At 39.1% G+C, this 16,006-nt stretch overlaps 1 protein-coding gene across 17 annotated transcripts in view; it reads right to left on the bottom strand.

Moving 5' to 3' along the window:
- The window catches only part of RALGPS2 (Ral GEF with PH domain and SH3 binding motif 2), a 275,554-nt gene that overhangs the window by 156,433 nt on the left and 103,115 nt on the right, over nt 1-16,006 (bottom strand). For all 17 annotated transcript variants that reach the window (XM_038412443.2, XM_043491442.1, XM_038412449.2 and 14 more), the window contains one exon: nt 8,699-8,782. In XM_038412443.2, coding sequence (XP_038268371.1) covers nt 8,699-8,782 — 84 coding nt within the window. The remainder of the gene's footprint in view (nt 1-8,698; nt 8,783-16,006) is intronic.

Below are 16,006 nucleotides of genomic sequence, written 5' to 3'. Positions count from 1 at the left end.
AATACAGGAGAATAATGCATCCTGTGTTTGCATCTCTCAGGATTTGTGATGAGCTGTGCAGGGTCCATGCTTCTGCTGGAAAGATGGTGGATATCAAAAAGAAGTGCACAGGATTGTGGGAGTTGTAGAAAGTGACAAGAAAATTATGGGCTGTGGAAAGCCTTATAAAATGGAGAAAGTGGCGTGGTGGGAATTTGATCCCTGTCTCCCTGACAACCAGGGCAAATCAATGGTATTCCACAAAGCATTGAGAAAATGTCCCACAAGACACTGATCTAGACAGCAGGAAGGGGTACACTGCAATACCTACTTGTATTGCACTGCATTTTATATCAATGCATGCAACTGGGGTGAGTATGCTCAGAGCCAGCACAAGCACCCAAATATGCATGCACCTGAGTGATAAATAAAAATTGGTGGTGTGACCGGTTTTCCCCGGGATGCCACATGGAACTGTGGTACCACTGAGCCCACCTGATCCACCAGCCTGGGCTCCTTTTACATTGTATTCCTGAGGCAAGCCAGCCAAGCCCTCCCTCAGGCATCAGACTGCACTTAACCAGCACACATACAGGTATGGGAACACGCAGCTACAGCTTTACACACACATGCTGAGATCAGCAAAGGAACTGAGCAGTATTCAAGTGCACACCTCCCTCTGGAGTGAAACGCAAAATTATACCATCTTGTGCTGCACAGAGAACTGCACAGCGTAAGTTCATTTACACTTTAACATCAGGTGTCCTCGTCCTCTTGCAAGGGTTTAATAGTCACTTCTGTGATGATGACTCTGTCTTCAATCCAGACCTAGTATCCATGAATCTCCCCTCACACTCTCTCATCCCTCTTGGATTGCTTGTTGTCTCATCTTCAGTTCACTGAGGCCAAAGCCAAGCTCCTAACTTTTCCTCTCTAATATTCTCTGTTTAAAAAAGAATCCTCACTGTCATGTAGGCCTTCAAACCACAGACTTTTCTCTCCCTCTCCTTCTTTCCTTACATTACAGATGTGATCAATTCCTGTGAATCTTCACACTATTTAAAATATCCTCCCTTGGCTATGCAAAAGGGTGAATTGCCTGTCCATGCAAGGGGTTTGAACATTTAGCATGCTTCACCCTAACTCCCAATCTAAAATGCCATTCCCAACATGATCTCATTATGACTATACTGCCCATATCCTTGAATACCTCTATTTCTAATACATTGCTTACCACATTGAAATCTTTTTGACCTCATTTTCAAGATTCTCCATCACACAGCCTGACCTATATATCTCCTACTCCTTCTGCTACACCAGTGAGTTTAATCCTTGATGTTTTTTTGTTTTTTTCTCATTCTCCTGTTGCTGTATCCTATTTCATGCTGCCCCTTATACCTGGAATACCCTTCTAAACCCAGTTAACCAAGCCAACAACTCCTCCTCATTAAGGTCTATTCTAAAAATGCTCTTTTGCTGAGTTGCCCACGATGGGTTCTCAAACATTTTCATAGTGTGTAGACTGTATGTTGATAGTGTATCTCATGAAATACCTCACTATTCATGTGTGCTCACATACGATTCCTTTGTCAATGTGTTTCTTTCTGGGCAAGTGGGGCCTTTATAAAGTGTGTTTTAATTCACTGGCTACTGTAAAGAAATGAATTTCAGGAAGGGAATTTTCTGCCCTTTTATTCTGTTCATTTCCTTTGATGTGTGTACACATGTACATGTTGGTCTACATACAAATAGAAGGAAATGCAAGGAATGAGAAGTAACACCTACCAAGCCAGGGTACTGATTATTTTTGAGGGTTCAAATTTGCTAGCTGTTTACCAGAAACCACTTACCCTAAGCCTAACGCCTCCCCCCAAAATAAAAACAATTGGTGCTCCTGACTCAAAAAACTTTCAAAATTCAAACATAACAAACAAGAATCATGAGGGTTAGATAAGAAAGGGGGAGACATAGCCTAAGGATTACAATAATACATTTATGTGGTTCCTGTGACGTATGTAGAATTTCTATATAATCTAAGAAGACTGAGATGTAATAATTTTATGAACTCTGTATGTGACCTGGTCAGTGAAGTTATCGTAAATTGGGTTATAAAAGACTTTTCTGTATGAGCATAACAGAGGCCTGTGGGAAAAAACAAGCAGGGAAGCAACCTTTGAACAAATACTTGTGGGACAATTAAAGACAATGGAGAAAACTATTAGCTTTGAGGAGGATACCATGTCCTGTCTCCAGCAAAGTAACACAGCTGATCTTCCAGTGCTGCAAATGAAGAGATCAAAAGAACATTAAACAGTTTTCTTCATGAACACAAGTATATGGCTTTATTAATCTGTGGGTTCATGGTTGTGGAGTTTGTTATTTCTGTTAATTCCCCTCTCTGTAACTTCATCCTTAGTAGAATGGTTGGAATAATTTATGGTCTTCTCCAGGAGATTTTCTATGGTCCTGTGATGTCTCCTCTTTTACCAGGCTCTTATTATTTCCATTACACCAAACATCTTCACTTGTGATTCATAGTGGTTATATGCTTCATCAAGCTTAATTATCTGCATTCCACAGCAGAATCTAGCACCACTGTTTGCAGGGAACTATTATCCTTTGCTGAAAAGACCAGCCATATTCAGGAAGGCTTCTCAGGAAACAGATCTTACTGACCTAGGAAGTCCAATGTGCTGTCTTTGTTCTTTGAGTTTAGCCCTTTACACTACATGGTCTTTTAGATGTACTGAAGGACACATGACCCACTATCTGTAAATCAGATATTTGCCCTTCCTGGGTGGTAAAGGAGAGTAATTGGGCCCTGCAACAGGGTGGTTGAGAGGCTGCCAGGGGTTTTTGTTGTATTTGCTTTCTTCTCCCACTCGGACACCACATGTCAAAGGCCCTGAACAGGCAGATTGGCTTAAGACACTTATGCTGCAGTCAGTAAGATAAAGACTAAAATTCCTTTAATGAATCTTCTCTTCCCAAACTTAGGGGTAAGGGTGAGGGAAGGTCCAGAACAACTATAAACACCAACCAAAATGCATCTCCAGGGGGTATCAGCATTAGTACTTTGAATAGGCAAGTGCCAGACAACTTACTGGCTCACTCCCATCTTCTTACTGATTCTATTCCCTCTTTATCATCCCATTTTATACAATTTCCTGTTGCTGCAGCAGTTACTGGCCTTGATGATGATGATGCCTTGCTTCCAGAGATGTGTATTTTGGCTATAATTCCCCAGACCTATAAACTAACCCCTGAGGAAGAGGATTAAAAATTAACAAAAATCCAGACAGCCTCTTAAGGTGCTTGGTCACCCTGTTAGAGGATTACTTCTGACTGAGCTTACCGATGCAGAATCTAAAGAAGGCGTCTTCCCTTCACTTTAAAAAACCACCAGACTTCTCACTTGTGGGGACTCTCCAGGCTTAGTTCAGTTTCTTGGCCTACTCAACATCTACTTGCAGCTACTAGAAGAGATGATAGGGCTAACATGGGGTGAGTGAGTGGAGTGTTTGTGTGGAAGGATAGAAGAGAATAGGGGAAGGAAGCTGTGACTGGAGGATAAGAAGCATGGGGGGGAAGGAACGACAAGTGACCCACTTCCTCCTTTCATGGCAGTTCTAGCTCCATCTCCTCTAAACTCCACCCTACATCAGACCCCATTCAACAGAGAATAGCTCCCATCTGGCACTCACCCCATTGAACTGGTATAGTCTTTTTGAGGAGCTGTGTCATCCTAACTCAGCTAGGCTAAAATTAAACGATCTATACAATTACTGCCTTTCTGCTAGTTTGTCTTTATCGGGTATAATGCATCTCGTTAAACTTTCTCTAACCTTTGAATTTACACTGAAATTGTGTGATCAATTGTGACACATTGTACCCCAAAGCAACACGCTGGCACCCCCACATTTACCATGGTGATATAATTATGAAGTATTTTTAGAAAATATGCCTTGTGAGGTATTATTTTAAAAGTCTTAATCTGTTAAACATTAATATCCTGTTGGATTGTATGTGCTATCATTGTATATGAAGTTACATATGTTGTGAGGATGGGAACACCCACAACCAGCCTTTTACGTTCAACAATGGAGATGCCAGAGAGCACTTATGGCTCATTAAGGGGAATGCACATACCCACAAGGTTTACCGCAGGAACTGAGACAGCATGTGCACAATGGAAGCTGTTTGACTCACATCACAGCAAAAGATCTTTCCAGCAAGCGGGAAGAAGCTATAAAAGGGGGAATTGACATAATTTGTTCTCACTCCGCCCACAACTCGACACCTGAAAACACATTTGGAGAACATCGACTGAACTGGGGAGGTGATCCCAGGCTGAAAGGATTTCTAGCCTGTGTGTGGAAGATCTGTGACCTGCTTGTATTGTCTATCAGGGTGAGTTTCAAATCCTGTCTAGTCTATAGAACTCAAAATGCTTTCTTATGTTTATTTCTTCAGTAATAAACTTTGATCTGTGTGCTATTATTTATAATCACTTAAAATCTATCTTTCTGTAGTTAATAAATCTGTTTTTACCTAAAACAGTGTGTTGTTTGAAGTGTAAAGAAAAATCTGCTCAGGCACAGGGCTGGTGCATTGTCCTCTCCGCACTGAGGGAGGGGTGGACTGGGTAATGAACTTATTCTGGTCAGGCTTCTGATCAAGGCAAGACAGCACAGCTCTGGAGTCCTAGGCTGGGGGGAACTGGCTGGAGTCTCTCTATTGTTGATTCATGGATGGCTCATAAAAGCATTCATGTAACTCAGCTGGGTGTGTCCATGCCTGTGAATGTTTGTGTGAATGCAAGTCCTGGAGGAGTTTGCAGTTTGTCACATTATCACAGTGTGAGAGGGAGCCCTGGTTGGTAAGACAGAGGGCTCAGCTGTACCCCAGTTCCAGGTTCCCCAAGCCTTCAAAAGAATGTCATGGCCAGCTTTCATATTTTGGCAGGAAAGGGAATATTAAATCACTTACAGATGCTTTTCAGCAGTATTGGTCTGCTGATAGTATTTTGGAAGCAACAATGATCATGTACATAGACTGAAGTTCATCAGAGAACTTTACACTATGTTTACACTGAAAAGTTTGGTCAACAAAAGTTAAGTTGACATAGAGCTGCCTGTGCACGCCCCCATATTCTTCATAGAGATATTGTTATGATACGAGTATGGCATGATTATAATGTATTTTGTGCAACATAAGACATGTGAGATCATTGGAAAGGTTGTGATTTACTGAATATGATTATCCTATTTGTATGCATTTATCATTTCTGTATCTGAAGTTAGGAATATTACAAGTGGGTTTACACCGGGGGAACGCCCACCAGGCAGAATGCAATCAGTCTAGATGGCTCACTGTGAGAAAGAGCCATTAGAGAGAGCAATAGGTCTTTGAAGATGCTAATCTCCCACCTTCTTGGGTTCCTGGGGACGCTGCAAACAGCCTCCGAGTCATGGCTGCTACGGCCCAACAGAGACATGTGACCAAGTCATCTGGTACTGTAATCCATCTTAGAATACAAGTGTTTTTCCACTGACTGGGGGTGAGGATCAAACTTGGAGACAAAGGATTCTCACCATATGCAAAAACTATTTAAGGCAGGGGAGTGACATCATCGTGGTTTATTCTTCACTAACTCCCAGCCTGAGAAATAAGGCTGCTGGAAACACCTGAGAAATAGAGATTGAGCTGAGAGGGGTTGTGAGAAGAAGGGCTGAGCCCAGGCTAGAGGTTGTTTGGAATTGGTGAAAGGAATAGCTGGAGTTTTAAGCGGCAAGCAAATCTCTACAATCTGCCTAAAACATAATTTAGAGTTAGAAATTTGTAACCAATTTCTTTAGTATATTAATCTTAAATTGCGTTTTGTTTTATTTGTGGGTAATTTGCTTTCATCTGTTTGCTATCCCTTATAATCACTTAAAATCTATATTTTGTAGTTAATAAACTTGTTTTTGTTTTGTCTAAAACCCAGTTTGTGGAATTTATAATGGGGGGGGGGCGGGAGGCAAAAAGATGTTGCATATTTTTCTCCAGATTGAGGGAGGGAGTGAATTTAATAAACCCTGAGAGACTGCAACAGAGGGTAGAATTACTGCATCTGATATACAAAAACATGGCATTATTAAAAAAAGTTACATAATAATAGAGTTTCAAGGGGTCCAGAGATATAGCTATTTAAAATAGGGCTGTCGATTAATCACAGTTAACTCGCATGATTAACTCAAAAAAATTAATCGAGATTAATTGCAGTTTTAATTGCGCTGTTAAACAATAGAATAGCAATTGAAATTTAGTAAATATTTTTGGATGTTTTTCTATATTTTTGTATATATTGTATTGTGTGTTGTAACTGAAATCAAAGTGTATATTATTTTTATTACAAATATTTGCACTGTTAAAATGATGAACAAAAGAAATTTTTTAATTCACATCATACAAGTACTGTAGTGCAATCTCTGTCATGAAAGTGTAACTTACAAATGTAGATTTTTGTTGTTGTTATATAACTGCACTCAAAAACCAAACCATGTAAAACTTCAGAGCCTACATGTCCACTCAGTCTTACTTCTTGTTCAGCTAATTGCTAAGACAAACAAGTTTGTTACATTTACAGGCAAGAAGCTGCCTGCTTCTTATTTACAATGTCACCAGAAAGTGAGAACAGGCATTTGCATGGCACTTTTGTAGCGGGCATTGCAAGGTATTTATGTGCCAGACACGCTAAACATTTGTATGCCCCTTCATGCTTCGGCAACCATTCCAGAGGACATGCTTCCATACTGATGACCCTCATTAAAAAATAATGCGTAAATTAAATTTGTGACTGAACTCCTGGGGGGGGGGGGAAAGAGAATTGTATGCCTCCTGTTCTGTTTTACCCACATTTTGCCATAGATTTCATGTTATAGCAATCTCTGATGATGACCCATCACATGTCATTCATTTTAAAAACACTTTCACTGACTGTTTCACAAAACGCAAAGAAGGTACCAATGTGAGATTTCTAAAAATAGCTAAAGCACTTGACCCAAGGTTTAAGAATCTGAAGTGCCGTCCAAAATCTGAGAGGGACAAGGTGAGAGGCATGCTTTCAGAAGTCTTAAAAGAGCAACACTCTGATTCAGAAACTACAGAACCCGAACCACCAAAAAAAGAAAATCAACCTTCTGCTGGTTGCATCGGACTTAGATGATGAATATGAACGTGCGTCGGTCTGCACTCTTTTGGATAGTTATTGAGCAGAACCAGTCATCAGCATGTCCCCTGGAATGGTGGTTGAAGCATGAAGAAACATATGAATCTTTAGTGCATCTTGCACGTAAATATCTTGCGATGCTGGCTACAACTGTGTCATGCGAACGCCTGTTGTCACTTTCAGGTGACATTGTAAACAAGAAGAGGGCAGCATTATCTCCTGCTAAAGGTAAACAAACTTGTTTGTGTGTGCAATTGGCTGAACAAGAAGTAGGATTAAGTGGACTTGCAGGCTCTAGAAGTTTACATTGTTTTATTTTTGAATGCAGGTATTTTTGTACATTTGTAAGTTCAACTTTCATGATAAAGAGGTTGTGCTACAGTACTTGTATTAGGTGAATTGAAAAATACTATTTATTTTGTTTTTTTACAATGCAAATACTTGTAATCAAAAATAAATGCAAAGTACGCATTGAAATCAATACATTTGAAAATGTAGAAAACATCTAAAAATATTTAAATAAACGGTATTCTATTGTTTAAACGGTGTGATTAATTGCACGATTATTTTTTTTAAATCGCCTGACAGCCCTAATTTCAAGTAATTGTTGAGACAACTAAATTATTTAACAGGATATCAGGGACTTATATAAAAAGTTGCATTTTAAAATAAAAACTGAATAAAGAAGACAAACTGACTTTCATAAGCTTGAGCAAATGGAGACATTTTGGCTGAGACAAGGTGGGTGAGGTAATATGTTTCATTGGACCAACTTCTGTTAGTGACAGACAAGTTTTTTGAGCTACACAGAGCTCTTCTTCAGGTCAGTCTGGCTGATAAATTATGTCAAACAGGAGACTCACTGGCAATTCAGTTTAGCACAATCAGACAGGCTGTTTGCGATTTGTAACAAGCTTTAGCCAACTGCTTTTAGTGGTCAGATTTCCACTGCCTTTCATAATTTGGGATTAACAGCGGTATATAATCATCTAGCCACATTTTCAACAGTCTTCTCAGAAGCACAGTAAAAATGTAACCATTCTGATGGAATTCACCACCACGTTTTTTGGGACAAGAACTGCTACACAAATCAAAGACAGTAAATATTCCTGTAAATGGGAAAATGTTTCTATTGCATCAAGAACCCATTTTACATTAAACCCTTCATCCAGACCCCCTAATGAAAGGAAATGTACAGCAAACATCTATGGGAAAACCTACTTAATATCTTTTCCTTATCTTCAAAGATAATTCACCAAAATTTGTTATTTAACAAAAAAGCTTAATAGAAACAAGCAGGACTAAAAAGCGAATGTGAATTATTGCAAGGTTGACTTGCTCTACAGTAATCACACTGTTGCACCTAAGCAAGACGTTTACATCACAGGCATGTCAATCCCCAAATATTTGGCAGTGAATGACAAAGATATATAAATTAAACATTCCACTTGGATGATTTTTAACACTGATACATACAATCATGTTGCCATTATTATAATAACTCACATGGTTGAATCTTCTTGTGAAGGCAACTGCATGTGGTGCAGAACTGTACTTCTCTTTCTTATTCCACCCACAACTTGACAATTCCTGGAATATGAGGATGACAATTAGTTTATAATATTTATAGTTTATTGAGTGCCATCAGCACACTCAGCATGTTCAGTACAAAACAAAGAGACATGGTTATTTACATTTCAAGCTACTCAAATCTTCATTTTGGCAATGAAATGCAAAAATGCACTGAGATAACAAATATGCAGAGTTAAACTTTTTCCAGACTGCTTTGGTATGTTTGCATCTATTGGGTTGGATGCAAATAAGAAATAAATGAAAAAAACCTCATTGTTTTTTAAGTAAATACTATTACTAAATTTTCAAAAACTGATTTTAGGGTTTGATCTTGGTTGAATTCAGGGTTTGGGGTATTTTTGTTTTGTTGTGTTTTGAAATGGATAAAATAACAATAGCAATTTGGTGGGTTTCCGACTGAAAGTTCTATTTTTAGATTTACATGTACCCTGGAAGAGCATAGAGGGATGACATGTTTAGAGTTTTTGTTTAAGGTAATTTCTTCAAGACGTTTCTTGAAAAAAAAAATCTAAGTGATGATGCATCAACAGTTGCATCTTATATACATAATCAGTATGTTTCATTAAATTGTACACTAAATTTAAAAAAAAATGTTTACAAACAAAACTGCGAAGGCTATCTCCTCCAGTGGCTGCAGTGGCAGGAACTAGAATGGCCCCTTTGTTGTGTTAGTTGTTTATCCACAATACCCAGTCTTATTTAAGAGACTGCTTGACAGCCAGCATTGAAAATGTGAACCACTAGCCTTGTAATTAGCCCAGAATGTCATGTCATCAAACAGCCTAGGTAACATGGCAGCAAGTCATGAGAGAAAAACAGGTGATTTCTCATTTAAACCTAAAAATAGAGCCCCTAATAATTCATTTACTTCTAAATTCTAACAAATTATTTTTAATTTCTAGTATCTGAAAATCTTTTTTTCAGAACTATCTAATTATGATTCCTTCCCTAATACCTCCCCCCCAACTACCATGAGGATTTTATATGGAAAATGCTGCTCTCCATTGCTATTTATCTACAATTAATTCTAAAGGAGCAGATCTGGTTAAAATTTCTTCCTTCCAAATTGTATAGGTACATGCACCAACAACAATTATACACTTGCCTCATCTACATCAGACAACATACACACAGGACATAACATCTACTGCACATAAAGTAATGCAAAATCCTACACAGTATGGGTCAGATTTTCAGTATGCACAGTTTTGCATGTGCTTAATCATTTATCTATATGCACAAATCTGGGGTTAAGTGCATACAACAGAGTTTGTTTGCATGAATACCGAATACTTGTATTTTGACAATCTGGCCCATAGTGCCACTAGAGTGCCAATTATTAAATGGCCAAATAGCAAAGTAGCTTCATTTGTTTCAATTTATTACTGTCTCTCTCAAGCCCTTAAAATTGTGTAAATGTTTAAACACCACAGACACAGCAACTTATCAAAACCAAGCACTACTCCATGCTTCCAGTTGGTTTCCATTTTATTGGTGCAACAAAATTAACACACACCTATTGTATTCAACACATATAGTGTTTAATCACAATCACACTGAGAAGGCCTTCTCAGCCCCACAAATCCCCAGTAACCCCCTCCCATCCCAGGAAGCACCTCACATGACTAACAAACATGGGTACATTAGAGAGGCAGGAGGTCACAAATAGTCAGGACCTAAACCATTTTAGGGCTTCAAATATAAGAACACACATTCTTAAATTTCATATCAATATGATATACAATACACTGTATATGGTTAACGTAGTACCAACAAGAGACCACAAGTATTTCCAAAGTGGATCTTTGAGATTACAGACTTTAAATTTGTCAGACTGGTTGCTAAGAGATATGTGATGCCTTTGGAAGTATAAATGATTACTCCCAGCTGTAGAATTGAGTGGAAAGTAGGATGCTTTTCTAATTATTGATGAAAAATCCTTGTTCCTGCAGTTTTCTGAAAGCTCTCTCTGTGGTTGTCATTCATATGCCAAATGAGGAAGTAATCCTGGAATGAATTACATTCACATTCTCCAGAGCAAAGTTTGGCAACGAGTGACTGGTCAAAATATAGGGCCTCTAATGATAATGTGAGTGAGAGAAGGCAAATCTTGAGACACATCCATGCACCCAATTGGAATGAGAAAATCACTTTTGATAAGTACTCAGTATGAAAGTCTCCATTTGGAATCCCCTGTACTTGAGGATCTTTGATGTCCAACAAGGGCCTGATCACTCCAGACCTTTTCTGTATAGTAAAAGAGATGGAAATAACTTTGGATAACCCTCCTTAGGCTGCCTCTTTGTCTTTCAGTGGGAGCAGTCCTCTAAACCATGCTAAGATATATTCAAGCAAAATAGATGGCCAGTCAGAAGAGATTCACCTGTGGCTTAATTATTCCTACACAATGAGAATTCTGTTTCCTGTCCACTTTCTCAGTGGGGAAGGGGAAGAATCTTTCAATGGGCACGACCATTTCTTTTGCCTCAGCAGTCACAACCACAGCCACATCCCTGGTATCTGCACTGAACAGTACGTAGGGTTTTTTTGTCCTGGAATTTATAATATTTCATAAGATGTCTATTAAGACCACTTCTCTTTCAATGGCTATTTTCAATCTGAACCGATCACTTCCTCAACAACTGCACTGATGGGAAATAAGTTTCAGTTTTTGAGATGGAGGGAAAATATTTCCCCTATAAAGAGATTGGATTTCTGCTTGGTTTATTCTGGAGGTACATCTAAAATCAGTGTCTCCTCACAGCGGTTTTAAAATATTCATGAGGAAATAGGCTGTTCTCTGAGGGAATCTGATTCTTCAGAGTCAGATTCTAACAAATCTCCTTCCTTGAGTGACGTAGAATCTGAGGTGTCATATTGAAGATGGCTATACTGCCTTCTTTGTATTTTTCTTGTAGCATTTCGATTAGTCAACCCTGTTGATTAATTCTGTGAGAATGGGTGCAGAGAATCAAACCCAGCTATGTTTATTTTATTTTTGTTTTTATTTTTATTTTTTTTACTTTGAAGGAGATTTTGGCTGTTATAAGGGAGTCACTTGAAGTTCTCTGGGATGACTGCCACTAGGCTGTGTGAGCTTAGGAACTGGGGAGACTGCAGAAGCAAAGAAGCCAGTCTAATTCACCAATGCCATCACTGTTCAGCAAAGGGAGGGGACCACAGAAATAAAATAAAGAAGGGGAGAAAAATGTTTGGGTATTCCTTCAAGGAAAAGAAAAATAAAATTAAAAGGGAAAGCCTGCCAGGCTGCACTGCAGAGACAGACACACACCAGGCAATAATGTGGTGGATAAGCCCTTTTCTCACCTAACTTGTCCTGAACAAAACATTAGATACCTCCAGTAAAATCAGTGGAGCGGACCAGGATTCATAAGCAGTGAATCAAAAGATATGAACCAAGCAAAGGAATAGTGCTGATTTACTCCACTAAGTTGTAGGTGAAATGGAGTGGCCACCTCTTTTTTTTTTAATCTCTAAAAAGCTCCTATATTTATTGAAAGTGAATTCTGAGTTACACTTTTGATATTTGATGTGACAACAATTTAGGTAACACAGAAAGCAAGGTCTTGAGGGTGACACTGGTCATTTCAGGTGACTGTTTGAAATTTAGACTCTTGCGCTGACAGCTTTCGTAAGAGTAATGTAATGTGAATGCTATTTCTATTTTATCCATCACTTATTTTTAGGGCTTGTTCTGCAAATGTGCAAAAACAAAACAAACAACAACAACAAAAAGGTTCAAAGCTCAGCAAGGAAGTCTATTTGGCATGATGCTTTATAACTCACAATACAATAAGGTGAATAAATTGAAGGAAAAGAAGTGTAGAGCAACAAAACACTTCATGCAGTATACATCATGACACATTAAGCACCTTGCTTGGAAGTTATTGGTTTATGTGACCCACCGAAAGTCTTTTTGTGAACGTAGCTCTGTCTCTTGAGAACCTCAGCTCTTATTTGCTCTCATATTGAGTTCTTCACAGAACAGAAGTTTTTAAAAGTCCCAGCAGGAGCAAACATTTATTTTTTCTAAAAGTCCCAGCAAAGAGCAACATTTAATGTGGAAACTACAGAACCTGAACCACCAAAAAAGAAAATCAACCTTCTGCTGGTGGCATCTGACTCAGATGATGAAAATGAACATGCAGTGATCTGTACGGCTTTGAATTGTTATCAAGCACAACCAGTCATCGCATGGACACATGTCCCCTGGAATGGTGATTGAAATATGAAAGGACATATGAATCTTTAGCACATCTGGCATGTAAATATCTTGCGACGCTGGCTACAATAGTGCCATGAGAACGCCTGTTCTCACTTTCTGGTGACATTGTAAACAAGGTTTCAGAGTAGCAGCCGTGTTAGTCTGTATTCGCAATAAGAAAAGGAGTACTTGTGGCACCTTAGAGATTAACAAATTTATTAGAGCATAAGCTTTTGTGAGCTATGAGCTGTAGCTCACGAAAGCTTATGCTCTAATAAATTTGTTAGTCTCTAAGGTGCCACAAGTACTCCTTTTCTTATTGTAAACAAGGCGGCGGCAGCATTATCTCCCGCAAATGTAAACAAACTTGTTTGTCTGAGCAATTGGCTGAACAAGAAGTAGGACTGAGTGGACTTGCAGGCGCTAAAATTTTACATTGTTTTATTTTTGAATGCAGTTTATTTGTTCATAGTTGTAAGCCTGACTTCAGTACCGGGCAAAATGGTTTAAACTTTAGTAAAGAACAAAATTGTCAGACACGTAGATGAACCTAATTTGTTGGAGAATAGTTAACACGTTTTTTGTAAAGAGAAATCATGCCTCAAATCTACTAGAATTCTTTGAGAGGGTCAACAAGCATGTGGACAACGGGCATCCAGTGGATTTAGTGTATTTAGATTTTCAGAAAGCCTTTGACAAGGCCCCTCACCAAAGGTTCTTGAGCAAAGTAAGCAATCATGGGATAAGAGGGAAGGCACTCTCATGGATTGGTAACTGGTTAAAAGATAAGAAACAAAGGGTAGGAATAAATGGCCAGTTTTCAGAATGGAGAGAGGTAAAGAGTGGTGTCCCCCAGGGGTCTGTTGTGGGCCCAGACCTATTTAACATATTCATAAATAATCTAGAAAAGGTGGTAAACAGTGAGGTGGCAAAATCTGCAGATGAAACAAAACTAGTCAAGATAGTTGAAAGACTGCAAAGAGCTCCAAAAGGATCTCTCAAAAATGGATGACTGGGTAACAAAATGGCAGATGAAATTCAATGTCAATAAAAGCAAAGCAAAGTCACACACATTGGAAACCTAATCACAACAGTATGTACAAAATGATGGAGTCTGAATTAGCTGTTACCACTCAAGAAAGAGATCTTGGAGTTATTGTGGATAGTTCTCCGAAAACATCCATTCAATGTGCAGCAGCAGTCAAAAAAGCTAACAGAATGTTAGGAACCATTCGGAAAAGTATAGATAAAAGAGTAAATATCATAATGCCACTATATAAATCCATTGTACAACCACATCTTGAATACTCCATGCAGTTCTGGTTGCCCCATCTCAAAAGAGATACATTAAAACTGGAAAACTTATAGAGAAGGGCAACAAAAATGATGAAGGGTATGGGACAGCTTCCATATGATGAGAGATTACAAAGACTGGGACTTTTCAGCTTGGACTAAGGAGGGATATGACAGAGGTCTATAAATCACGACTGGTGTGGAGAAAGTAAATAAGGAAATTATTTACTTCTTCTCATAACACAAGAACTAGGGGCCACCAAATGAAATTAATAGGCAGCAGGTTCAAAACAAACAAAAAGGATGTGTTTTTTTCAACACACAGTCAACCTGTGGAACTCTTTGCCCGAGGATGTTGTGAAGGCCAAGACTATAACAGAGTTCAAAAAAATAACTAGAAAAATTCATGGAGGATAGGTCCATCAATGGTTATTAGCCAGGATAGGCAGGGATGTTGTCCCTAGTCTCTGTTTGCCAGAAGCTGGGAATGGGTGACAGGGGATGGCTCACTTGATGATTACCTGTTCTGTTCATTCCCTCTGGGGCACGTGGCATTTGCCACTGTTGGAAGACAGGATACTGGGCTAGATGGACCTTTGGTCTGACTCAGTATGGCCATTCTTATGTACATTTGTAACTTTCTCAATAAAGAGATTGCACTACAGTACTTGTATTAGGTGATGTCAAGGTTCCTTCCCCACTCTGAACTCTAGGGTACAGATGTGGGGACAGGCATGAAAGACCCCCTAAGCTTATTCTTACCAGCTTAGGTTAAAAGCTGCCACCACCAAAGTGTTACAGAAAGAACAGGGGAAGTGCCCACTTGGAAACGTCTCCCCCCCAAAAAATCCCCCCAAGCACTACACCCCCTTTCCTGGTAAAGGCTTGATAAAAATCCTCACCAATTTGCATAGGTGAACACAGACCCAAACCCTTGGATCTTAAGAACAATGAAAAAAGCAATCAGGTTCTTAAAAGAAGAATTTCAATTAAAGGAAAAGTAAAAGAATCACCTCTGTAAAATCAGGATGGTAAATACCTTACAGGTTAATGAGATTCAAAACATAGAGAATCCCTCTAGGCAAAACCTTAAGTTACAAAAAGACATAAAAACAGGAATATACATTCCATTCAGCACAACTTATTTTATCAGCTATTTAAACAAAACAGGTTTCAGAGTAGCAGCCGTGTTAGTCTGTATTCACAAAAAGAAAAGGAGTACTTGTGGCACCTTAGAGACTAACAAATTTATTTGAGCATAAGCTTTCGTGAGCTACAGCTCACTTCATCGGATGCATTCGGTGGAAAATACAGTGGGGAGATTTATATACACACACACAGAGAACATGAAACAATGGGTGTTATCATACACACTGTAAGGAGAGTGATCACTTAAGATGAGCTTTTACCAGCGGGGGGGGAGGGGAAGAAAACCTTTTGTAGTGATAATCAAGGTGGGCCATTTCCAGCAGTTGACAAGAACGTCTGAGGAATGGCCCGGGGGGGGGGTGAGAAAGGGAGGAAATAACATGGGGAAATAGTTTTACTTTGTGTGAGGACCCATCCACTCCCAGTCTCTATTCAAGCCTAAATTAATTGTATCCAGTTTGCAAATTAATTCCACACAGCTTCCACCTTCCTGGGTCTGACCTCGGAGCATTCAGCATCCTCTGCCCCTCCGTTCGCTTCCCACAGCGAGTCCG

This window comes from Dermochelys coriacea, chromosome 8 (assembly GCF_009764565.3).
Source record: "Dermochelys coriacea isolate rDerCor1 chromosome 8, rDerCor1.pri.v4, whole genome shotgun sequence".
Classification (NCBI taxonomy): domain Eukaryota; kingdom Metazoa; phylum Chordata; order Testudines; family Dermochelyidae; genus Dermochelys; species Dermochelys coriacea.
Note: the sequence above shows the minus strand (reverse complement) of the source record. Positions and strands in the feature narration are given on the sequence as shown.